At 46.3% G+C, this 27,170-nt stretch overlaps 1 protein-coding gene across 2 annotated transcripts; it reads right to left on the minus strand.

Annotated features, from left to right (window-relative positions):
* Positions 1-1,562: 1,562 nt before the first annotated feature.
* On the minus strand, positions 1,563-26,657 carry dennd6aa (DENN/MADD domain containing 6Aa). Of its 2 annotated transcripts, XM_035388279.1 has the most exons (20): positions 26,442-26,657; positions 25,334-25,372; positions 25,200-25,242; positions 20,732-20,844; positions 19,382-19,462; positions 18,012-18,117; positions 16,510-16,589; positions 16,276-16,335; positions 16,106-16,161; positions 14,890-15,012; positions 13,274-13,369; positions 11,664-11,758; positions 11,364-11,429; positions 10,862-10,926; positions 10,349-10,438; positions 10,175-10,228; positions 6,446-6,555; positions 6,113-6,215; positions 5,529-5,603; positions 1,563-5,025 (listed from the first exon to the last, which is right to left on the minus strand). In XM_035388279.1, exons 1-20 carry the CDS (start codon positions 26,655-26,657, stop codon positions 4,894-4,896), a joined length of 1,803 nt encoding a protein of 600 aa, XP_035244170.1. In that variant the 3' UTR covers positions 1,563-4,893. The 2 variants fall into 2 exon arrangements, with proteins under 2 accessions (XP_035244170.1, XP_035244171.1); XM_035388280.1 differs by lacking the exons at positions 1,563-5,025; positions 5,529-5,603; positions 6,113-6,215; positions 6,446-6,555 and adding an exon at positions 7,155-7,438 and having other exon boundaries at positions 10,140-10,228.
* Between the last annotated feature and the right edge of the window lie 513 nt (positions 26,658-27,170).

Consider the following 27,170-nt stretch of genomic DNA (forward strand, 5'->3'; position numbering starts at 1 on the left):
ATATCAAATAAATACACGTGGGCATTTTAATTTGGCTCTCTGGTAGGGAGATGGCCTGTGAAACTGAGTTAGAATACAACTGAATAATGAATCCACAGATTTACACTTGAGCAAAATCTGGGGCAACCAAGTCATGCTTCCAAATCCATCCGTTGCTCACGGAGTTCTTAGCGTCTTTGTCCTTCTGTATTGACTGAATTACTGCACTATTTAACAAAATATTTTTAAAAAAGAAAAAGATGAGATATTATTGGGGCTGGTCAGATTTCCCCTCATTGATGGCATGACATCCTATGACACTAACAATTCTGAAATGTATTATTTCAAAAAATGTTAATGGCACCATAAAAATGTTGGATTTAAAGTAGGACATACACTACATGGCCAGAAGTATGGGGACACCCCTGCTAATCAGTGGGTTTGGCTATTTAAGCCATTGATAAATGGTGCATAAAATCAAGCATATAGCCATGCTATCTCATAACACAAACATTGGCAGTAGAATGGGTCATACTGAAGAGCTCGGTGTCTTTCAACATGGCACGGTCATAGGATGCCACAGCAATCAACTGTAAGTGCTGTTATTGTGAAGCGGTAATGCCTCGGAGCAGCAACAGTTCAGCCGTGTAGGGGGACCACTGAATTCTCAAGCACACAGCACGTAAAAATCATCTGTCCTCGGTTGCAACTCACAACCAAGTTCCATACTGCCTCTGGAAGCAACGTCGGCCCAAGAACTGTTCATCGGGAGCCTCATCAAAGGGGTTTCCATGGCCGAGCAACTGCACACAAACTTAAGATCACCATGTGCAATGCCAAGCGTCGGCTGGGGAGGTGTAAAGCACACTGCCATTGGACTCTGGAGCAGTGGAAACGCGTTCTCTGGAGTGATGAATCATGCTTTGCTATCTGGCAGTGTGACGGACGAATCTGGGTTTGGAGAATTCCAGGAGAACGCAGCGTGCCTGAATGCAGAGTGCCAACTGTAAAGTTTGGTGAAGGAGGAATAATGGCCTGGGGCTATTTTTCATGATTTGGGCTAGGTCCCTTAATGCTACAACGTACAGTAACATTTCAGAGAATTGTGTGCTTCCAATTCTGTAGCAACAGTTTGGGGAAGGCCCGTTCTTGTTTCAGCAGAACAATGCCCCCGTGCACAAAGCGAGGTCCATAAAGAAATGGTTGAAACAAGGCTTCCAGCACTGAGCTGAGTCTTGTTGCACGGTGAATCTGAAGTAAATGGCTGGATCTCTCTTTAAAGGGCAGTGGCAAGTTTTGTATTTTGTATTAGATAATGGAATTGTCACTGATGTCACACAGAATTTTGACATTGACAGCTTGCCTTGAAATTATGATTTAAAAAATCATACTTTGGCAAAGCTCACATCTGACATCTTGTGGTCTTTTTGTAATACTGCATCTCTTGCTCATTTGTACCGCTCCTCTGACAGGGCAGTTTGACTGGCTTTTAAATACCAAAAGGCGAAAAGGGAGAAAAAATGAAATATACCATCAGACATACCATCTGCAATCATGAGGAAAATATGGAAAGAAAACACATCTGATCTTCTAGTTGCCACTTTATTCCTATACAATAAAAAATACTTGTCTTCCATGAAAGTGACTGTAAGAAGTTATACAGTGACAACTGCTGTACAAATGTTAAAACCAAAGTACAGAGCATAAGTGGTTATGGCTTCAATACAAAAGGATCAATAACATGAATAAAATCTTAATGCCAAAATACTGAGCTGTCCCCATGCAATGTGCTGCTTCTTGTGCTTCTGTTTACATGACTTTCATTCTGTTTAGTGAAGGATTAAAGCACCATTGTCCGTTCAGGATGTCAAAAACTGTAACAACGGTACTTCCACTATAACTGATAACCACAACATACTTGCTGCATTATTATTGTTGTAGTTATCAGGTATTTTAAATAGGCAATGACCATTTTAAATACTCAAGCAGACCAGCAACTCAGTTATAGAATAATGTAGTATGAGAATAGATCTCTATATAAAATTCAAGCATTTTTAAAATAGGTCTTATCTTTAAAATATAAAACTATACTGGTTGTCCAACAACCAACAGTTACAGGTCCTGTGCCAGCCAGAGGCTCATTTGAACCAGAATTTTCCGTGTGATGATGTTCCGCCTGATTCTCCGCACACCGATCAGAGGCACTTCGCCTCACGCAGAGACGGCCTTAATACACAGCCCTCAGAGCTAAAGGACGAGACTGGTGGAGTCTGCTATGGATAAATGTGACATGGGCAATTCCTGCTAAATCTCACTGTATTGTTTTCCCAGAATTTTTAACAATTTAAAGCATTTGAACACTAAAACTGTTGGAATCTTTGGTTTCATTACCAACAATTCTGGCCTTCCCAAATTAAAATTTAGGGCTGGTCTATGAGGAACATTTCTATTTGTATAATAATATGTTAATATAGAAAAAACAACTGGAAATTGAAATTAAGTTTTAGTTACTCTTTTTTGCAATTAGTCTATGAAATTTATCAGAGGGAAACTATAATTGGGAGTAGGAACACACACACAGAAAATGCCTTTAAAATGCTTCCTATGTCTGATGAAAAATGGTCTCTGGGTTTTTTAAACCCACAGTAAGTCCTTTGGTGACTTAAGAAAACATTGCTGATCCAGCTCCAAGCATGCTTCCAAATGTTAAAATGTTAATCACTTCTGTGTTAAGACTTCCCCGTATCTAAGCATAAACATTGTACATTTATAAGTGTCCTATGTTTGTGGTGATACATAATTAGAATATTCATTTGCACTCAGCATGTTTACCATCATCAGTAGCAAAAGCAGGTTTAAAAAATGTCATTACCCTTTCAACAGGCTTGTGGTTCATTTCTTCATGATTAGTCTACATTGAAAACAATCATTTGCAAAATAACTTGAATAATAATCTAAACTATAAACACAAGTCTCAAACCTGAAAACACTGAAATAAAATTCTGATAAAGAAGAGATTGGAGCATGGGTTCTCAATCCTGGACCTGGAGAGCCACAGGCTCCACTGGTTCTAGTTCACTTGAAGTGAGTATCCAATTAAAGACCCAAGAAAGCAGGTCAGGTGAGTTAACTGTACCCTTCTGTCTTAATTGACCATTTACAAGAAAAGTAAGAATAAACATCTGACCGCGCAGTTCTCCAGGAACAGGGTTGGGAGCTCACGGCATAGGGAATGGAAGGCACAGGCATTGCTGGAAAGTGACCTTTGACCCATACAAAGTTGACAGGAAATAAACAAGCCATTCAATGTAAGAATAAAGAAGCAATGCAAAAGGCTTACATGGTGACGCACCATCACACGCTCTGTACATTGTTAATGAGGACCAAATGACTAGGGAATGTTGAAGGCAGTTACTGGAGGTGAGCCTTCCCTGCTTCACACACTTTACTTGGAAATCAATAACTAAGGAACCCATAAATATCGTACGCTCTACAAGTCTCCTTTTTGAACCCTTAAAAAACCTGCTCTGAATAAGGCAACGTCAACTTAAAAATCAGACCTGCTTTCAAGTCCATTTTCAGTGCACATAAACCCATGACAAATTACTGATGAATAACCGAAATCAAAAAGATAAAAGAATAGCCTGAAAATACCAAAACATTTTGCATCCCAAAAGCATGTCAAATGGACATAATATAAATTAAATGTATTTGGGTGGGTGTGCATGAGGGGTGGACCATTAAAATGACTTTTACACAAGAAACACTGGACTGAATACATTTTTTAGCAGTCATTTAAATCACCCCAATAGAGTTTCAAGAGTTTGAATGCCAAGAACAAGAATAGGTACTTTAGTCAGCCATAGGGACTAACATGAAACGTACAGGGGTCATCTTTACGGTCATCTCATCCAGAATTGCTCAAATTACAAAAAAAAAAGTAAATTCTAACAAAAGGCACCGATCGTAGTTTCAATGCCATATCAGGTGAGTTGGAAACCAGGAGGGGAGAAAAGGATGTAATTAGTGTTATATTAAAGTGTTAGAGTTAAGCAGCTCCCACATGGTGCAAAAACCCTCTCGCCCAACACACTGCTTGGGGCTTTTACTCAAGGACCCCCACTGTCCCTCACATGCAATTTCTCCAATTTTCACAAGCCTCACAAAACCTCCTGTATGCACAACCGTATCGTATCATCCTGCCCAAAAACACCATTTCCCATGCAGCACAGTGTCTGCGCCATTCCACCCCCTAGCTGTGAAAACCTTCAGCCTGTTCCAGGCACACACACACTGACGCAGCTGTATGCTAGCCAGTCCCAGACGCTGTGGCCCACATCCTCAGTAGTTCTTTCACAATAAAACCCAGAAACCTGTGCATTGTGGGATTCTCCCTCCCTCCATCCTATCCTCCAAGATGTTAAGAGAGGTAGTGTAGGAGCTAGTGCAACACCGACTCCCTGGGAGTTGTCCACCCCCCGCTTGGAATGTGAGCTGGTGACGGTGGCACGGAGAGAGAAGCAGAAAGAGAGAGAGAGAGAAAGAGTGAGCTGCCGTGCTTGGGCTGAGCTGGGGGAGGGATGCCGTTGACACCCCCCACTGCACCCTTCATAGTGCAGAGAAATTCATTATGTGGTTTTCTTATTCAGTGATTGTTTGATTAAATGACGGACTCTGGCAATGCCAGCACTGCGCATTCGGGCACACAGTTCTTCGGGTACAAGTGCACTTGATGTTTAAAAAAATAAAATAAAATAAAAAATAAAAATAAAAAGTAAGATAAAAAATCCACAACCCAAGTGTGGAGCAGTCATTGGGCTCAGTCCCTGTGTAAGCCAGCGGTCTGCATGGTGCCCTGTGTGTGTGCGTGCCCTTTGAGCGCATGCCCTCTGCCCAGTAGACAGGGGTCAGGGGTCAGGGTGTGGCCGGCTTGTGCAGGATGCCCTGCAGGTCCTCGGGCAGCGACAGGATCACAGACTCGATGTGGGTCTGCAACTTGGCCACTGTGCCAGGCTTGACTGGCAGCTGCTCTCTCTCTGCCTGTGCCTGAGGAACACAGAGACCAATGTCATTACCACCACATGAGCAGGACACTAAATCACGCTGACCTCACAGATCCTACTGACCAACCAGATACTCAGCTCCATGTTCTTAAGTGACCACATCTACATGCTCATCGTTATTCCGATACTAAAGAATTCCAGTTATGATACAGCCAATGTCAAAACCTTATTCAGAAAAAACAAAACCCAGTTAAGCCCTTATTCCAAATAAGGGAAATCCGAATAACACAGGTTGCATACGGGGTGGGGACGGTGGTGCAGTGGAGAGCACTGTTGCATATTCTCCCCATGTTCCTGTTTTTTTCCCCTCTGCATATTAGATCTGGCCAATCAACAAGTATGTTGAGCCAATCAAGAAGCCCTGATACAGGTTCTCTTGAGTAGAACTGAAAGGCTAACGACATCAAACAGTCTAGAGCTGATTTTGAGCGTCAGGCTCTGTGGTGCTGTGTATATTTTAAAGAAATTTGGGGGGCGGGTGCTTACCAGTTTGTCCTTCAGCTTTAGCACGAGGTCCACAATCTCCACCTCTGTGTGTTTCTGTACGCGCAGCTGCAGGTCCTGAAGGGGGAACGAGGCTCACTGTCAGCAAGAGCTCCCATACAAATCATGCACACACTTCACATGCCTTTTTAGCAGTGTTTATATAGCAAATGTATGATCTCTTCTATTATCCTTCTACATAATAACAGGTTGAATTTCAGTGCAACAGCCAGGCTACATTGAGCTATGAGTGTCATTTTGTGAAATGGACCTATGTTTTAAGCCACCTTCTTACTTTCAAAATGTTTTTTGTTGAGATAAAAGGTGGTAAAGTAGGGTGGGGATGAGGTAGGGGGTGGGGTAAGGGATAGTGACAGGGAGGTGAGGGTGGGGTGGTGGAGTAGGGGTAAGGGACAATGACAGGGTGGTGGGGGTGGGGTAGGGGGTAGGGGTAAGGGACAGGGACAGTGACAGGGAGGTGGGGGCGGTGTGAGGAAGTTGTAGGGGGTAGAGGGTAGTGGTATGGGGCAGGGACAGTGACAGGGAGCTGGGGTGTAATTAAGGCCAGAGGGGCAGCTTTGTCTCACCTCCTCACACAGGGCCTCCAGGTGCAGCGCTTCCAGCTTCTGGGTCATTTCCTTCCTGCGGCTCCTGAACCAGCCGTCAAAGTTCGGGCACTTCAGGAACTGCCTGCAGCGGGACACGCGTAACCCAGGTTACAGGGCCAAACCGAGGCCTGGCAGCAGGAGCTGCACGTTTATAACTACATCCATTCTGGAAAACACTTTTTGTGTCCACTGCATGAAAATAAAAAAATAATGAAAAATGTATTCATATATAATTTTAATTATTACTAACAATAAATATAAATAATAAAAAAGGAGGTTGGAACACACTGTGTCCAGAGGTCAGTGCCGTACCTGTACAGGCCGATCCAGTCTCCTTTGAGCCGTGAGGTGAGCTGTGGCCCCGCCTTCTCCAGGCTCTTCATGAACTCCTCCTGGCTGAAGGGGCGGAGCTGCGGGGGACTCTGGAGGACAGGGGATACATTTACACAGGCCACGCCCCTATCCCTATGCCTAACCTCGAGCCCACACACACACTTCATGCTCACACGACGCGTGTTGTTGCTTGAGTGAGCGAGGATTCAGGGTTGTCCTGCGTCAGTGGCTTACAAGTGTTGCAAGGCTTGATATCACCATTAACGATCTCTTAATGATCACCTTGTAAAAGGGAACAGCCCATAATTCTTTGCAACACTGCAATTTTCCAGAGCAATAAATGCAATAAAATAGTTCAACTATAAAGAAAAAGAAGGTTTAATCAGGCCTAGCTCTTGCTCATCCAGCAACACAAGGAATTACAATACATGACTGGGCAACTCCAAGTTTCAATGAGAATGGTATATCCAAAGTGGGCAATTACTAATTATTTACACAAGAAAGGATAGTATAATGTTACTGGGTGAATACTTATTTAAAAAACAGTGTGGACAGACTGCCTTCCCTTAGTATGGTTTGCAGCGTATAACAGAAGGTAAGGGAACACAGTGCAGAAAGGGCTATGGTGGGAGATCGAACCCCCAGCCACACGGGGGGGGGGGGGGGGGGGGGGGGGGGGGTCAACTGATACTTGTCCATTGCAACAAACTCCAGAAACAATCCAGAAAGATCAGAAAGTGTCTATTCCTAAGGAAGTTTTCACCAAGCATAGTCAATCACTGATGGAAGAGACCATTAAACAGACCATTATCAAATTCAGAGTTTATCATTTAGACTTTGCATTTGAACTGTGTACATGATATTCACAACTCATTTAATTTACTACTTTAGCACATAGTTTTATTATTAACAGCATTTAGCTATTTCTGTGCGAGTTCAATGTGATACTACTTCTCTCCTTTTAGATGCATCCCCCTGTGGTGTGGGGATGGCTGGTTTAAGCAGCCACACCTGCCCTGGGTCAAGCTAATTAGACCTGGCCAATTGGATAATTGGTGAAGAATTAGATAATTGGCCAGGCTAATTGGACCCAGGAACAGGAGTGGCTGCACCTGTGCGTAGTGAGGTAATCACTGCGCACAAGTTAAATCTGCCATCCCCACCCACACCAGGGAGCTCTCTGTCATGACAGGGTTTTTACATCTGCTCATTTGGCTATACCATCTTGCCAAACCCTCGTGGAATAAATGTGGACTGTTTTAACATCTTCTCCCTGTGTCTCTGTGCTGGAGGGCCCCAAAGAAAGCCACTTCGGTGGCCTGTGGCAGGCGTGTTTGTCACAGTGGCGCCCAACGTGGGGCTCCTCCGGCACAGCAAAGAGGCACAGGAGGGCCAGCCAGGAAGCACACTGGAGGAGGGGCGGCTGAGGTGTTCCCGACAGGGCTTCGGGTGGATCCTCCGGGCCAAAAATGGGGAGCTGAAGATGACCAGGGAGGGGAAGGAGGCAATCCTCAGCTGGGATGCTGAGGAGCTGCACCTGGCCGAGAAGGCAGGTCAGCGACGGGCGGTGCACGAGAGGTGGTCGCGCCGTGAGCTGGACTTGGCCGGGAAGGCGGGTCAGCCACGGGCGGCGCACGAGCGGTGGCCGCGCCGTTTTGCTTCCTTTCTCGTCCGTTTTGGTTGTTTTTAGTTCTTTGTTTTGGCCTGGTTGGTTTGCCCGGAGCCCATGAGGGGATAAGCCTGCAGCCGCCTGCCAGCAGAGCCGACTGGCGGCCACCACAGCCACGAGGGTTCCTGGTCCCCAGCACCACACGGCCAGTCCACCAGCCCACCAACACAGCCACCCCACCACAGCCCCTGGAACAGCCCAAGCCGGTGATGCCCCCACCAGCCAGCAGAGCAGCCCAGGACTTCCCGTGCTCCGGGAGGGAGGAGGAAGAAGGGCTGCCTTGTCGTCAGAAGGAGGGGCACAGCATGTACTGGACTGTTCCGGGGCCACCCACCCTGACTTTTTTTTTTTTTTTTTTTAGCGTGTTTAGAGTTTATTTTTATTTGTCTTTTGCTTTGTTGGGAGTGCAGGGGTGGGGGGGGGGGGGGTAGGCTTCGGCCAGGGATTCTCCCTGGCCTCAGTTTGGCGTTGGGGGTATGTGGTGTGGGGATGGCTGGTTTAAGCAGCCACACCTGCCCTGGGTCAAGCTAATTAGACCTGGCCAATTGGATAATTGGTGAAGAATTAGATAATTGGCCAGGCTAATTGGACCCAGGAACAGGAGTGGCTGCACCTGTGCGTAGTGAGGTAATCACTGCGCACAGGTTAAATCTGCCATCCCCACCCACACCAGGCAGCTTCTGTCATGACAGCGTTAACATCTGCTCATTTGGCTATACCATCTTGCCAAACCCTCGTGGAATAAATGTGGACTGTTTTAACATCTTCTCCCTGTGTCTCTGTGCTGGAGGGCCCCAAAGAAAGCCACTTCGGTGGCCTGTGGCAGGCGTGTTTGTCACAGTGGCGCCCAACGTGGGGCTCCTCCGGCACAGCAAAGAGGCACAGGAGGGCCAGCCAGGAAGCACACTGGAGGAGGGGCGGCTGAGGTGTTCCCGACAGGGCTTCGGGTGGATCCTCCGGGCCAAAAATGGGGAGCTGAAGATGACCAGGGAGGGGAAGGAGGCAATCCTCAGCTGGGATGCTGAGGAGCTGCACCTGGCCGAGAAGGCAGGTCAGCGACGGGCGGTGCACGAGAGGTGGTCGCGCCGTGAGCTGGACTTGGCCGGGAAGGCGGGTCAGCCACGGGCGGCGCACGAGCGGTGGCCGCGCCGTTTTGCTTCCTTTCTCGTCCGTTTTGGTTGTTTTTAGTTCTTTGTTTTGGCCTGGTTGGTTTGCCCGGAGCCCATGAGGGGATAAGCCTGCAGCCGCCTGCCAGCAGAGCCGACTGGCGGCCACCACAGCCACGAGGGTTCCTGGTCCCCAGCACCACACGGCCAGTCCACCAGCCCACCAGCCCAGCCACCCCACCACAGCCCCTGGAACAGCCCAAGCCGGTGACGCCCCCACCAGCCAGCAGAGCAGCCCAGGACTTCCCGTGCTCCGGGAGGGAGGAGGAAGAAGGGCTGCCTTGTCGTCAGAAGGAGGGGCACAGCATGTACTGGACTGTTCCGGGGCCACCCACCCTGACTTTTTTTTTTAGCGTGTTTACAGTTTTTATTTTTATTTGTCTTTTGCTTTGTTGGGAGTGCAGGGGTGGGGGGGGGGGGGTAGGCTTCGGCCAGGGATTCTCCCTGGCCTCAGTTTGGCGTTGGGGGTATGTGGTGTGGGGATGGCTGGTTTAAGCAGCCACACCTGCCCTGGGTCAAGCTAATTAGACCTGGCCAATTGGATAATTGGTGAAGAATTAGATAATTGGCCAGGCTAATTGGACCCAGGAACAGGAGTGGCTGCACCTGTGCGTAGTGAGGTAATCACTGCGCACAAGTTAAATCTGCCATCCCCACCCACACCAGGGAGCTCTCTGTCATGACAGGGTTTTTACATCTGCTCATTTGGCTGTTACCATCTTGCCAAACCCTCGTGGAATAAATGTGGACTGTCTGAACATCTTCTCCCTGTGTCTCTGTGCTGGAGGGCCCCAAAGAAAGCCACTTCGGTGGCCTGTGGCAGGCGTGTTTGCCACACCCCCATTTTAAAACGAGATGTTTTCTACTTCTTACCTTCCATGGTGAGATGGTTTTCTGCAGGGGCATCAGGCTGGCTACGTAGCGCTCCTGAGAACAAGCAGAGAGAAGTGCGTCAGGACACTCCTGTAGCCCAGTGATTCTGCAGCCCCCCCCAAAGACGCCAGCGCAAAGCTTTTTAAGGTTCATCCTGAAGTACACCTCTCTCACCAGTGGAATGATGAAGCTTTGAGTCAGCTCCAGGAAGTAACGCCGCAGAATTGCATTCTGGGCCGCGGAAGGCCTCTTCTGCTGGATACCCTGTGAGCGAGAGAAAAAAGTACATCACGCTGTAAGCTCCAGTCCTGGAGCCTGGAGGGCCGCCATGTCTGCTGGTCTACGGTGCGCTTCAACACTGAGCTGCTTAATTTAAGTCACTGGATTGGCTAAGGGGTCCATAAAGGCCAGAACTGAGATCCGAGTTTATTCTTGAGGGGCACAGCTAACTATATTTAGTGCTTTAGTGATGTCGCATGTACATTTGCTAGTCTGGGAATGTGGTTCGCCATGTCTGGAACTGTTGCTCACATGAATGCACTTAAATTTTCTTACACCGTAAGCTGCTCTGGATAAGAGTGTCAGCTAAATACATGTAACATTAAAATGTAAGATGTTATAAAGATGTATAAAGTTTTGTGCAGTTACTGAGATCTGTGACAGTGAGGAAGTGTGTGATGATCTCACCTTCTGGAGCTGCTTGATGATGTCCTCGTCTCGGTTCAGGAATGGCTTGTAGGCGCTGTACACACCTGCAACGCCCAAGGACACAGCCAGCGTTCAACCGCGTGACTCCCTTCAAACATGGCTCACGTCAACAGTGACTGAAAATGAGTTCCACCTCTTCTTTCAGTCCAAAAAAAAAGCTTCAAGACGTAGTTTGCAGAAAACGATACCAACGGCTTAGGAGAAGATCCTTGTGCTGTGCTGTTTGGTGCTTATATATGATCCAGACAGGTCACACATTACTGTTACAGCCCCAAAATGCCCCACTCAGAAACCCCAGCCTCATCCTGTGCACCTAGTACAACACTGGCCCACAGCAATTGCTGCTGTTTAAAGACAGTACGGTACTTATCAAGCATAGTGAATCAGAGTGAGAGTAATTACAAAAAGTTCTAAATTTTTATGAGGGAAGCAAATGGGTGTGGACGAGCCACTGGTATATTCCTGTCAGTAAGGCTCTTACCAGGCTTAGAGTCCAAGGTCTTCAGATTTTTCAGTTTCTTAACCTTCATCTGTTTGGCCATTTCCCCTGCAGACACCAAACACATTTCAGCACAGAAACCAATTCAACCACACACGGTTTGCACACAGGATATGGCTGTCATTGTTTCCCGTAAGTATAAAGGTAAATACAGATTTGGATGAATCCCAAAGTGCTTTACTGAAAGCAAAGCGTAAGGAGAGATGTGAAGACCTGCATGGTGCTCATCCTGAAGAGCCCGTTCCACCATGCAAAGGGAAGCGAACTGAGTCTCGGGTTTACCTGCTTGCTTCATATCCCCAATGCGGATGATGTGTGGCCAGTGCTGCAGCGTTTTGGCAAAGAAGGGGTTTGTCACTCCCAGGATGACAGAGGGCCTGGGGAAGCACACATACGTATGTGCACACACAGACAGACACACACGCACACACATACATTTTTCATGAGAAATATCAAGAGCTTCTTGTACAGTTAATTTACAGTTAGAGCACAAGAGCAATCATCCAGCTCGGGTTTCATTTTGCCACAGAGGACCATGGAAACCCAGCGAACGGGCACAGCGAGAGCACCGTCCGAAACCCAACACTGAGCGGGACGCCAGAGCCCTCCTCCTCAACACAGCCAAACAAAAGACTGCTAATCGAGCAGCCATCAATCATGCATCAGGCCATCAGCCCACAGTTTCCTGTGCGCTGGACTGCACCTCACCTTTAAGACACCTCACCTTTAAGACACTGCAGCTTTAAGACACCTCACCTTTAAGCTGTCAGTGACGCATGGTCAGGTGTTACTAAGACTACCGTGATACACAGAACTGTTACTAAGACTACCGTGATACACAGAGGTGTTGCTAAGACTACAGTGATACACAGAGGTGTAATCAAGACTGCACCGAGACACACAGATATAAACTTACATTTTTCAAATTGACAATATTATAATTTCCTTTTGGTGTAAAGTATGATTTTTATAAACATAAGAGCTGGAGGTCTGACATGGTGTCTCTGCCCTGTAATGAATATTCACTTCAGGTTCTGATTGGCTGCCCACAAAACGGACAGCTGATTGGTTAAAATGTAAATGGCATGCATACCAAACATTCCTAGAATGGGCAGCATCAGTACTTTGTCAGTTTCTGGCATAAAAAACACCTCATTTCAAACCGCATCTGAATTAAATAGACTTAACACCATGGAATTTTCTGTTCATCAGTTAAAACTTATGATTGTGATTGCGCAGTAACTTTAAAGCCTAACTGCAGCATCTTTCCCTGACGTCGACAGCCTAACTGCAGCCAGAGGGTGAGAGAGGGGGGCCACGCCTGCTATTTTGGTCTGATGGCTGTCATTGCCCTCCCAGTGTTTACAGCACGGCCCACCAGAGTGTGTTAGAGAGAGAGAGAGACAGAGAGACAGAGAGAGAGAGAGGGTGAGAGAGAGAGAGAGAAAGATCGAGATCCCCTTCTGGGATGTAACGGTAGGTCTGCGTGACCAACAGGACAGCTTCCCTGAGTCACCTAATAGCTCAAGGCTATGTACTCAAAGCGCTCCTCTTGAAAGTTACCCTGCTGTGCTGGGGTTTGGCAATCTATTAAAATATTCCCAGATGGAGCTCTGGAACTTTTCTCTTCAGCAAACCTTTGTAAGTAAATGTTTTTAGGCACACTGATGTAACGTAATACAGAACATAAATAATTTAAGAGCGCAGTTGCGCTGCACTTGTGTGCTTGCTCGACACGCGCATTTACTCTGGGGAAACGCGGTTTGAGGTCAGTCACGGCGATTCAAGGTCACACCATCGAGCGCAAACGCTGCCCACAGTCGTGGTGTGTACAGTACAGACCCGCGGGTTACTGTACCCTCGAGAGCTGTGCCAGGCGGAGGGATACTCACGGGGCCTGTGTGCGGGTGGTGTACTCCTTAAATTCATTGTCGTGGATGGTGAAGTAGGGCCTGAAATCGCTGCAGTATCGCAGCGGGGAAATGCAGCTGTGACAACACGAGAAAGAGACAGAGAAAGAGGGACAGGGATGTCAAAGATGGGGATATCAAACTATTTCAGGTTGCAAACGCAATTTTTAAACCATTCTTGAACGCTTCAATCACGGATGTTTTGATGAAGAACAAAAAATGCAATTCAAATCTTTTTTCTCTGAAGCACTTGACGCTCAGCCAATTTTGACATTTTTCACATCTTCAAGTGAAATGATTCTGTAATTGTGCTGAATAAAAGGAAACAACCAGCCCATTACCAAAGGCAATTTTAACTGACATCACCATCATCCATTTGCTTTCATTTACCGACATTCGCTGCCATCATATTTTCTTCTCTCTGACTAATTCACTGAACAGTCAAGGAAAAATGCTCTTCCACAATCAAAAATTTGCATACTGAATCCCCTAGTTAATCGTTATTTCAAGGGTCAAGGGGCCAGCTGTTCAAGCTTGGCTACAGGGCTTTTCAAACTCAAACAAAGACTGTGTTCCAGTCGATGTTCAGTCAAACAAACTACAATGGCAACGATTCACATTTAAGAGGCTGATAATCATTCTTAATTAGACACCTGGCAGTCGAGGGGCATTATATCAGAAATAACTATGCATGCCATAAAGAATAAATGTTTTACATTCACATTCCAGAACTATATTTGTAATGTATTAAATTATGAACTGACAGGTGAAATCAGTTGAGTCTTTATGGCTGTAAGCAATTAACAGACTGTCACAATTCGGAGGCAGTGCAAATATGGCAGGAATGAAAGCAAGCAGATACAGGGGTCCCCCAGGACCAAGGCTGAGAACCTCTGCTCTAAGGCGTTTCCCCACATAAAGCTATCGTTTTAGTCAGAATTTAGTCATCACCATGGCCTTTCAGACAGGGTCCCACTGTTGGAAACTGACCAAGTGGGGTTTTCATGGAAGAATGTGGCCAGAGAGTGTGACACAACTTTCACAAAGCTCTGCAAACACGCAGTGCAAACAGGGCAGCCTCGCTGATATGCACTCTTAAGGGCTTTCCAGCAAGTGCTCTTATTTTATCCTTATCCTTTTCACTAAGCTGATAAAATCAAAAGGAATTAGCTCAAATTAATTTTGGTGGCTCTGCCATAATCAAAATACAGAACTTTGATTAATTGTGCTTAAACAATTAAACTAATTCCTTATTATTTCCCCCTTATTAATCAACTAATTAGAGAAATCAGTATTAGTACATGCCTCCTGAGAGAGGTTCCTGAGCAGGAGGCATGTATGCACTGTTTCATGCACTCGCAAATTTCTGTAGGCACAATGTGAATCGCGCCAGTTTTAAACTGATTCTTTATATAATTTGTAACAGAATTTGGAACAGAATATTACACTGATACACCATATAATGGCTTCCCTTATGCAAGTGCGCATGAGGGTTAATACAGAAATGTACATGGTATCTGAGCAAGATAAATACAAACACAATCCCTTTTTATGAATGACGTGATGGTGCTGTGCAGTACCACCTCCTCCCCACTCACCTGACCAATGCCAGCACTGTGTCAGATGACTCCGCCGGCGAGGGTGCCATGACAACCAGCGCCTCCCCTAGCAACACCAACTCCCACAACATCTGAATATGAAAGAAGACTGGGCAAAAACACCTAGAAGAAAAGAGAAGGGGCACTGAGAAACACAACTGTGAGCCATACATCCATCCATTTATATATTTATTTTAAAACACAACAAATCAAAACACTGAGACTGTCATAGACCGTCAAATGACAACTGCTGCAAAGCTTCTTGGGAAATTGCAGCACACCACCAACCAAGGGTGTGTCACTCTGGTGTCAACGGCAGCCACCAAACAACCCACAGGGGCCATGCTAAAGGACTTTGAGCTGAATACCGAGCGGCCCCGCATTAACTGCTGAGCCCCTCTCTTTGAGCTGTCAGTCCAGCCCAGAGCAGGACAGAACTGACAGGCTGAGCAGCATAAAGGGAGAGCCAGGATGAACCACTCCTGTCTCCCGGGGGACTGACCTGCTGCTCCAGACTCTTCTGTCTCTTTCACAATGCTAATGGAGCCCCTCCCACTTCCCTTTCTGTGCACAAACTGGCATACAGGCAGAGGCAGCAGGCTAACGGTAGCGTCTCGTTCTAAACTGTATTCAGAGGTGCCGCAGATTGTAAAATAATAGTGAGCAGTAAGAGGGGGTCTAAAGGGCACGTTCAGAGAGCAGAGGTTTTGCCTGTGTCTGTGTGAAAGCTCGCCCGTGGTGAACCCCCGCATAAGAGCCGAGGGTTTTCTACAAACTGTTGTTTTCCTTCAAGAGCCATGGTGCCATAGAAACCAAGAATGTGACCAGTAGACTGTAAACAGTGCTGCCAAGTTTTTTTAAACAAAAAAGGCTTTTTTCTGGAAAGTTGGCGTGCAGTTCTTCCAGTCACCACCAGAGAGCAGCGGGGAGCTGTCAGATTTACAGACAGGCCCGAGAGGGGATTCACCACAGTCCCACAGAAGGCTGCTGTGAAAGGAATCACAGACATGCTGAAGGCTGGATATAACTTCTGCCAGTATTCGAAATCATGGTAAAGAAAGTGACAACTCTTCTTTGTCTTGCAGAAATCAAATACAAGGCCGGACACAGGGGTGGGTTGCACGTGCCATCCAGAGTAAAGATACAAACGGACAAACCATCAGGAGGAAAACTCAAACCCCAGTCCAGTCAAACGAACCTCGGGGGCTGTACTGACCTGAAAAGGTCCACTTCGTGGATGGTGGGGAGGACAATGGAAACCAGGCTGTCATTCTGCAACAGAGCAATCCAGACGGTTGTGAAACCCAAAGCAAGACCACATGCAGACTGCAGAGTTTTCCACAGAAAAGATAACTCAGCGCTATTGCGCAGACGGGCTTGTTTTACCTGTGCAGACTGCACAAGCTGTGAGGTCCCCGGCTTGTCATAACAGGCAGGAATCCGAACCTATGAATCATAAGAGCACAAGCATAAATCGCATCTGCTGCCAGAGGGAAAACATCATTAGAAAACTTTTTTTCAACTTCCACTGTTGAGATGGAAACAGCCACTAATGTATTCACTGGTTTAAAAAAAAAAAAAAAAAGAAAAAAAAGAAACATAACAAAAGTGCAGAGTTACCTTCATTACCACGCCCATTATGGGGAGCGTCAGTATCTTGCCCGGATACGGGGTAGACCAGCGGTCAATGTCATTGCAAGCTGTGGCAAACAGAAACAAACCCACAAATGAAGCCTCCACAAGCATAAGGGGGAAGACATATCTACGCTTCGTGTAAATAAAAGGGCCACCGGTTTGGAGACTGCCCGTTTGTTCCGTGGACACACCACCTCACCCCCACCCAACCCAAATATGTGAGAGCCTGGAGTGTGTGCCCATGTGCCTGGTGCAGCGTGCCCTCATTAAAACCTATGAAACTGGATGCCTAGACACAGACTTTTTACAGATACCGCACCGTGACTGACTGTGAGAGCCATTTCACACACGTGCGGTGACAGTTATAACAGGAAAATGGCTGTGCATAGCCCTACATCATGTGTTATTTGTGCATATTTTATGATTTATTTGATTTATTTAAACTTTTTATTACTCTTATGACACTTTTGACTGTCTCTTATTTTGCTTTAACCTCTTTATTTCTACACCTGTGCAAAGTACTTTGGGCTGCTTTCAGCATGATAAGTTGCTATCATCATTGTGATTAGTGAGGCGTGGCAAAAAACTACATAAACTGCATCGGGTAATACCAGCTTCCTGCAAGCACACACTGTACTAGCATGCGTCACCCACACAAACTGGACACTGACGTCATGGCTGTTGCTCTCTACAATGTGTACAGTGTGAGGTCATATCGACATTAGCGATGGATCTTCTCCATCTGTCAGGCTAGCGGAGAAAGTCCCTCTCTGCACTCTGAGTCAGCTAAAGCTGCGAAGCTAAGAGCTCCCACTCAAGTCGTTTAAAATTTTAAGGGTTAGATTTTCAAGGAAGAGTTACATTTAGACACACATTTCTTTCGTATCATTCAGTGTCTGTATAAGGTACACCCTTTCCAGTGACCCATTACTTTGGGTAGTGCAATTACAGCAACCTCAGCGATAAAGATGAGCAAAAAAGGGTATTTAAAATAGACAGCACAGGTAATGAACCATACTGCATAGCAAAACATCAAGTTTAAATCAAATTTCACCTAAAATTATTACTTGTTAAAAAACTTTTACTGAGAGAAATTGTACTCGTATAGAATTTTTCTATTTTTGCAAGTATACAATATAGCTCACTACCTGTGATGTTTATTGTAAAGAGCCTTTTTAAAAATCATTCTCAAGGGTGGCAATGATTTTAGAGGGCACTGTGATTTAAAATTAATGAGCTGTCAAATTAATTAGCAACATCAGAACACAAATATTCAAAGACTTCACAGGGGGCAACACCAAACTAGAGTGTGCAAGAAAAGATGGATGCAGTTAGCTCACTGTAAAAGTCTTCGCATTATTTGGCCAATTTTCACTGAATTTTCACAGACAGGGGAGCATCCTCCCACTTTCCACAGCATTGCCATGACTTTCCAGGGTGTAAGTATTTTGGGAAGGCCCGAGAGGAACCGTGCGGTCTGTCCCTACCGGCCTCCAGACAGGGCTCCTGCTTCTCAAAGTACTCTGGCGCGATCAGCTTCAGCAGCGAGTGGAAGAAGGTGACGTAGGGCAGCTTGCTGATCAGAACCAGAGACTGTGGAGTGGGAGGTCACACACGCACACGCACACACACACATACACGCACACATGCGCGCGCACACGCACACGCACACACACATACACACACACACAGCAAGACACTTGTTCATCTTCAGAACGTCTTTCAAGTCTTTAGAAGAAGCAATGCATTTAATAAAAGTAATGAGGGATTGCATTTATGTAACACTTTTAACAATCTCAAAATCTCAAATGGCTTCTTTGTGAAGGTGAGGAAACTCATCTGAACTGCCACCAATCTGCAGCACTGCAATGTGCAGCACTGCCTGGCAGCCATTTTGTGCCAGGAACTACATTTTGTCTGGTACATAGGAAATGTGAGAAAAGGAATTTATTAGCCATAAACACCAGTGACAGGTCCAGAGAAGCATGAGAGGCATGCTGTTACATACCATACATCCACGGTGCTCACTGCAGGGTGTGTCATTTGTTAAATTTTCAACTTAAAATCAGCAACCAATTCAGATCCAAAAAACCAGGCAGGGCAAGTTAATTGTGTAATCAACTGTTTCAATCAACCATTAAGAATAGAATGTGTGTGGCACATGTGCATACATTTTTACCTAGAGCGGTGTTGTCATACTTGTTGCATAAAATGTAATGACTTATAAGGCAATCTGTTTGAAAGGAAATGGGACAAACAGCAACCACATCTAAACTGTCACCAAATCAAAGTAGCGTTAAATGTGAAATATCAACCCATTTATGAAAGCTGAGAGAAATAAATGTGCTGCCGTCTCATCCCAAAGGCTCTTTGTTCTCTGCTCTAAGGCACACAGTTCCTTCAGTCACACCAGACTATGCTACATTACGCTCACTCAGCAGATGGCAGCTCTTATCCACAGCAGCTTGTGATGCGAGAGAACACGATGCTGCCACCTCAGTCACACGAACAGCAGCGCAGGATATGGGTATAAGTGCTGCCAGACCAGGGAGCGTATGTCTGGAACATCACCAAGGCACTGAATGCCAGTTTAGTTTCTCTAAGGTGTCCATTCACTTCCCCTGACAGTGAGGAGTAACGGGCCCGACTCTGGCCCCGGAGCATCAACATTAAGCACCTAGCGGGTCATCAGTGACGCCCCGCTCACAGCAGAACCAGAGCTGACCCGGGCCTCGGCCCCAGACTGCCCAAAACGTAACAGGCCTGGTCAGATTACAGCCACAGGAGGGAGCGCCTGAATAATGTGACCTACACAAGGTGGGGGGGGGGGAGGGGGGGTTAGAAGGGGCCCACTCACCTTCTGGAAGTAGCCCCTCTTGAGGGACTTGTCCCGCACCTGTCTGAAGTAGACGTAGCCGTAGTAATGGCCCTGGTCCCTCTGGAAGAGAAGAGGAGAGACCCGGCGTCCGTCAGCGAGCACGGGGATAATTATCTGCAGGAAATGCCTTCAAGGCTCAGCAGCTGCTGAAAGGGACCTTGAGTGACTGGACTGGAGAGCTTAAAAAATCAATGTGTTCTTCCTTTTAGCCCTTCACCTCTCCTACGTTTTTACAAAGTGTGTTAAAAAGAACTTAGTGAATCAGTCCTCCCCCCATAGCAGAAGGCTGCCTCTAAGCTCCAGCCTAGAGCCTGGGGGGCACCTGACACAGATGCAGGCCGAGCCCACAGTGGCCCTGGGAACTCCTCATTCAGGAGCAGGGGGTGGTTAATGTGTAGTGACAGCAGTGAAATTAACCAAAGGAAATCAGAGGCAGGGCCTACAGGGCAAAGGACGTTGATTGTGTGTTCATGCAACACCCTTCCCTGACTGGCTGAACAGCTGGTGGACATACACCCACACGCACACACACGCATGCACACACAGACGCACGCATGCACTTGCGCACACACACACACATACAGACATACACAGAGAGCAACACACCTCAGCCTGAGAATACTTTTGTATTTTATGTCTACTGCTGCTGATGATTCCCTTTTCTCGATCAATAAAGCCTACTATGCTCTATTGTATTATCCTACTCCAGCCTGTACATGAATAATGTGTTCAGCTTGTCCTGCATAGTTCACTGGCAGTGATGTTCAACAGAGGCAATCCCCAAATCCTCAAAATCATACATAGATCAAAAAAAGGGGGCCCAACCAGCCTAGAATTGCTTCCGACGTGACCTTTGCCAGGCTCCAAGGTCAACGGCAGAAAGATCACCGCAGTCCTTGTGTCATAAATTAGCTGAGATGATGTAATGGTTTCTCAGCAGCGCTGCGCTCCATGTTGCCTGTGCCGCACACTGCTGATGCAACATGGCGCAGGCTCTGCGGTCCTCTCTCCCTCCACCTGTAATGGCTGGACGCGGCCCTGAGCCTGCGCTCGTTTGATGTGCCCGGGCTCGTCACGCCACGCGGCCCACGGCCTGTCTCAACAACCCCCGCGACTAATTACCGCGGGACAGAAATAGCGGTAAATCTCCCACTGCGCGTGAGCGTGATACCCGATCTGCTCTGTCTCATTACCGACCCCGGCCGAGAGCGCTCGCTACTGCTACCGCTACCACCCCCCCCACCCCCTACCCACACCCTGTGTGGTTGCATATGCCTTTTTTAATAATCTATTAAATTCATTCACTCATCAAATAAGTGGGGCCCTGACCTTCAGACAGACGGGGGCCTCCCGGTCAAAGTGGTCAAGAAAGCAGCCCAGCGAGGACTTCCTGCTCGACGCCTGACGAAAACGGAAGCAGAACTGCGTGTCCCCCAGGCAACCTGCGGAGAGGAAGAGGAAACAGGAAACACTTAGCATCCGCGACCATGATGTCACCCTTCCCTCCCTCAGTATACTCAAAACAAGGCCTAGAACCTCAGCACTCAAATGGAGGCAGGGGTGTTGTTTGGTTACATAGCTGACATTTTTTCCATGTGACTCTAACAAAGAGAGGTAGAGCGCATGAAGATGAATGAACAGAACAAATACACACACACGCACACACACATGCCAGACACACACACACACGCCACACACACTCAAGCCATTTGCCTCTTTATCTGCATAGGGTATCTACCGCAGTGTCTATCAGCTTTTACTGCGAAGGGAATAACAGCACGTTTACAGCCAATGACTGCATTTCAGCTGCTGTCCCCAAATTAACATGCGGGCCCCGGGGCCCTGTGGGGCTGACACAGAGGGGAGGGCACAGCCACACCGATCATACCACCCAATAGCATCAAGGCGCATCAGAAAGGACCTGGAGGAGAGATCGCGCAGATTAAAATGGAAGGAAAGACAAAATAAAGTACTGCGGTTGTGATCCCACTTCTGAAAGAGCTGGCGGATGTTTTCAGAGATCGCCCGCGGGACCATTTGAGTCTTGCGCTGACTTGTATGTCAACTGAAGGGCGTCTGTAGAACGCTAGCCGCCCTCGCGGAACCCCACACCTGCAGGGTTCCGCAGGGTTCCGCAGTGACGCAGGACAGCAGCTGGGCCCTGCTGCTGATTAAACTCCACAGCTTCAGACGCTACGCTATCTACTGGGACAAAGGTACATGTGTTTGGGAATAAAAGAAATAAAAATATCATGCATATACATGTATTTTCATACTCTAAATTTCAGAAAAATACGTGAAAATGAATAGCATTCCTGAAATGTGCACCCGGGCACTTCAAACATTGTATTATATTTAGAGTAGAGAGCAGAATGCAAGGCTCCTCCGCAGGGTCTAGGATAAGCTTAGCACACCGCATTTCCTCCCGGGCAGCGGAGGGTGGTGGGGGGGGATTACATCATGCTCCATTTTAACCCCTTCCTAAGGGGAGGCGCCCGGGGGTTCTATATAAAGCAGGCCTTACACAACAGGCGCTTTAATCCTACTGACCCCGCTCACCTCACCACGACTGTGGGCACCAAAGAGCAGCAGGCGCACCTGCACCGACCGAGCCAGACACACCGCGCCTCAGGACCCACACTCTGTGCACAGAGTTCTGTTCACTCCATAGATTCTTTGACCAATGAGATTCTACTCAGGAAGTGCAGGGGCCCAAAGATCATACCTGCACCTAAGAAATATGCTCACAAATCAACTGTTACGTCTGTAGACTTTGACTCATTTGCTTGGGTGTGTTTGAGCAGCCATCAAGAGCTTTTGTTTCGGGTCACAAATATCACCTATGGGTTTTACACTCCTATGGTCAATAATAAAATGGCTCCCTCACCTCATCTTTAATGTAAGCAGGGCAAAGCATGCGGCTACCTGAACATCACACTCGTATGAGCTCGTTGAACATCTCATTCCAATTGCATGAAGTTCCTGACAAACGGTTTAAATAAAGTTAGAGAGCTGTAAACACACACTTCCTAGGACAGCAGACATCAGCTCTTGATGTGGAAATAATTGGAAGGAAATACATGAAGATGCTGAAGATAAGGCCACGGCCCTTTCAGCGCTCAGCTCAAGGCCGGGCTCCGAGAGGGCATGTTAACAATAGATTTCTTTTAGAAACGCAGACAGTTGTAAAGCACAAAAAACCCAGCCTCATGGTTCCACCCACCTCCCCTGCTATTCCAGCAGCTTGTTCCAATTTAAAGACAGAGGCACTCAGTCTCACACAATATTCCAGTGACCTTCACACTCAATTAGCCAAATAGAGAACTTTCAACCACCACTTAGGAACTCGAAATTATCTTCAAAAAAAGGGATGAGACAGACACTCCCGTATGACAGTTCCTGCTTCTATCCAACAGCTTGCGGGGTCAGAGCTCAAACAAGTCAGCCCTGCACAGAGATAAAGCAACAACAAGGACATATCAGCACTCAAGAGCCACCTATTCTCACAAAGTCCAAAAAGACTACAATAACTGAATGTCAGTTCACAGGTGTGTGGGCGAGTGTGTTAGTTCGTGAATGTGCATGTGCACAAGAATGCGAGTGAGTGAGCAGGTGTGTTAGCATGTGAAAGTGTACATGCACACGTGTGTGTGCGTTTGTGTGTGTGTGTGGGTATGTGAGTGAGCAAGCGTGTTGATGTGCGTGTGCATTTGTATATGCGAGTGGGTCAGTGATCGTGTGCGTTGTGTATTAATGTCTCAGCAAATGCATGCACGCACACGTAGGAACAGGGAACGCTATTAAAATGCAGAAAGAATTACAGTCATATTTCACTGCTTTAACGGGAACACTCAGCTCCCTGAGTGAGTGCGTCGCCTTCATGGTGCTACTTGCAGCTACAGCTACTGTTCCCTACCAGACTGAAAAAGGTGGTGCTCAGCACTTTCCCCTGCTCACATTATAAACAGCTGTGATAAGCCTGTGATACAACACATGCTAACATGCACACACAGCTGCTTTCCAAAACAGAGGGATCAACTCTCACCTGCACAAAGCACCCTGGAGTATACCCCACAGCACCGATTCCACCGAACAGGAGATAGGCCAGTCTGTCTCTACTCCCCCCAAACAGCCCCTCCCATTTCACTTCCATGACCACCCACTGCAGATTTCTGTACTGCAGAGGTCCAAAAGATAACCGCCCAGGGCCATGCTTTCTCTTACAATATCTCATTCACTATTTGAAGAGCATAGTTACCTGTATCTGTCCTCATTTGTGTTTATGTACAAAAGTGCTATTGCCTGCTGTGGCCAAAGATTCTCCAGACCTCACATCCTGAGTTCCTTCAGTCCTACTGCAAGAGGTTCTGGTTGGCTGTAGCAGCTTCCAATGCTATTTCACAGCACAGACAATCCACTGCCACAGTACAGTCTTTAGTCATGCTCCTTCATGAATATTCAAAAGATTTGTCAAACTGAAAAGTTTAGGCTTCAACAGAAGGGAGACAGAATTCGCAAAGTTAAGAACACAGAGCTCAGTATCTGGTGAGCCTAACTTATCAGTGGTATAGGTGCCATACCGCCAAAAACTGCACAGAGACAGACTCACACACCACGGATCTGAAAAAGAGTGTCAAAATATACACAGTGCAAACACTATCGATTAAAAGACAGGGCAATATTCCCACACCTCCTGCAATCGTTCAAACCCCTAAGGGAACATGAGCAAAGACAGGCTTCTATAATTTGACCCTGGTGAGATATTAAAAATGGTGACTGACTCCAGACCCCCGACCCACAACCTTCAAGCGGGACAATTAAGGGGCACACAGTGGTCCTGCAGCTCCTGCAGTCCTCCTCTTTGGACTGTGGGAAGAAACCAGAGTACTCGGAGGAAACCAACGCAGATACAGGGAGAACATGAATACTCCACACAGAAAGGCCCAGGCCAAGATTCGAACCCAGGACCTTCTTGCTGTGAGGCAAGAACTCACCAACAGCGAAATATTTTAAAACTACTCCATGTTGCACCTCTTTCTCACCCTCTCTCCCTCTCCCCCACAACCCAGCTTCCAACTGATGGTGGGGAACACTAGCCAAGACATTCACCGGCTTAGAAATCTTGTTGATATATCTGGCATTAAATGTAACAGTCAGACAGTGAATTAAACAAGCAAACAGCATGATGACAAGCCAGAATGTCACAGACTGTACCGTAATTCACATACATGCGTTTGCTGTTGACAAATTTGGCACTACACAGTGACTTTCAAATGGAAAAAACAGTCTATTCAACCAAATACCCATTACACAGGCTACACTTGCATAAAAATAGGCCTCCAATCACAGGACAACATTCCCTCAGGAAGTCAATTGTGTGTCAAACATGAATAACCTCTGTGACTATAGCAACAGCCACATCAGGCACTGCCTTCCTTGCAAAGAACAAAAAGCAGGGCCACTATAAGGGAAAGAGTTGCCCTGCCAACTTCCTGCCCTGGATCATAAAATAATAATACCGGGACTGTCATTACAAACATCGAAATGCTCATGCCTGTCATCACCCAATGTTCCACAGAGCCAGGAGTCTGCTGTGTGGCGGGAAACTGAGAGGGACAAAGACTGATTTAGCATGGCTTAGAACAAGAGTATGGAATACTACCCTAACATAAGGACTATTTACAGGTCAAAAACAACCGAACCATAACTTACACTCACATGTTCCGAGAAAATCAGAAAGCAGGTTGTAAAATCTGGGATACATGTAAGAGGATTGGTGGTGAGAAATAGGACTTACCTGAATTTGAGTCGGGGAAGGACAGGTAACAAATACTTGTTTTCTGCAAAGGCAAGACGTAAAAATATTCTTCACATGTTCATGATACCACTTTCATCCAAAAATTGATGTCAACTATATGTTACAATACTAACCTCTTTCTCGGTGAGCTTTGAATGGTGCGGGTAAATGACCTTAAAAAGAGAGCCAGGTTTAATTATGAAAGCAGAATAGTAGCACACTATGAATTGTATGCTTTACTACATGCAACACAGAAGTACACAGTGAGGTCGAAAAGGATGGTAGCACGATTAAATATCGATTGCAAAGAGGATTATCATTAAGTATGCGTTTCTGAATTGATCAAATGCTAACAGAGTGTAACAAAATAAAGAATAAGCACGTAAGAACTGCAGAGTTGCACACTATTTCTTGGTACAGCTAATGGACCACCACATGCACTTAGGAACTCGGAGTTTTTAACGACGTTATTCGTGTGTTACTGGTTATGTTTCGCATGGAAACCTCGGCAAACATCCACTGTCGGCATCGTTCCTGTAAATCGAGCACCACGGTAAAGTAGATAGGCTAACGTTAGCTCGTCGTAAAAGCTGTCATTTCCCAAAACACTATGCTAGCTAGTTGTAAGCAACATAAGTTAACGTTGTCTCGCTAACATACTGTAAACGACGCAACGTTCTGTTTTCTTCAGCCTTAGCTGACTATGTTAGTTAGTATAAGCTGGCACCTTCCCAGTCCGATCAGAGGAACTTGAAATAATGAAAGTAAAATTATGCTCTAGGGTCATATCCTCTCGTGACAAACACGGTACAATGCAAGGCTAGCTGACTGAAGTTTCAACAAAGAAATATACTTTAATTACGACGAAGTAGATAGCTACTTATGCATGTTATTACAGCCATACAGCAGCTAGTTTGCTATAGTCAAAGTCAATAACGGACACTAGCCCAGCTGGTTTATTATGAGCTAACAGTACCATTAGCATGTTAGCCATGGTAGCTAACTTCAGAGTAATGGACCAAGTCAATAACTTATTGAATAAGACTTAGCAAGCGAATTGCTTCTACGTCAGATATTATCTGCAGTCACATACTGTCACTGAACTTGTAATAAAGCAATTTACGTCTAAATAACATTAACTGGCTAGTTAGCAGACTTACTTGCTAAATGCTAGGAAAGCGAATGCCAATTCCTTGCTGCATTGTTGCCTTTTTGGAATAAAGCTAACTAGTTCTATCTTACCTCTACTGCTTGTCCAAGTTCTAGGTCAAAGCCAACGACACAAATGCAGTGGAGCCAAGCTGAGAACCGATCCCATGGCAAGAGAACAGGGTCTGAATCCTCCTCTTCGGGCCCGATCGGTAGTTCCTCTGCCGGAGAGATGCTGACATCCTGCTCCTGAAAGTCTTCAGGTTCCTCGATCTGGTCCTCAATTTCCTCCTGACCCTGCAAGGCCATTGTAGTGTGTGGCCAATGGTGTACTTTGTTCTTCTAATTATAAGCCGGTCGCAGTTTCTCAAACTTCCAAGGCAAAACACAAACACTAATGCAGACAGTTGTTCAATATGCGTAAAGCGAGTGCAGCGGTGCAACCTCGATAATTCGACGCAGGATGAGCAGCATCAGAACATTGCGGAGCGTAACGTGATTTCGTAGCAGTTAAGGAATCCCAGTCCCTCCCTTTAAAGAGACACGCTGATATCATTTGCAGTTAATTTTAACAGCGAAACAGATTAAATATGAAAAATCAATTCACTTACTAAATGCGTCAGGTCCATTCCTGTTGCTTATGTTAATAATGTGGTTGGTGCTCGGGTGAATAGCTAGATTAAAAAATTAAACATAAGCTTTATGTTTTCGAAATATTTAATACAGTAGGCCTAATTACACCATTCTCAGGCTGCGACATTGAGAATTGATTAGTCGTACTTAAATACAGTCTGGGCATAAACGAATGGGTAAACTGTAGCA

This window comes from Anguilla anguilla, chromosome 13 (genome assembly GCF_013347855.1).
Source record: "Anguilla anguilla isolate fAngAng1 chromosome 13, fAngAng1.pri, whole genome shotgun sequence".
NCBI classification, from domain to species: Eukaryota; Metazoa; Chordata; class Actinopteri; order Anguilliformes; family Anguillidae; genus Anguilla; species Anguilla anguilla.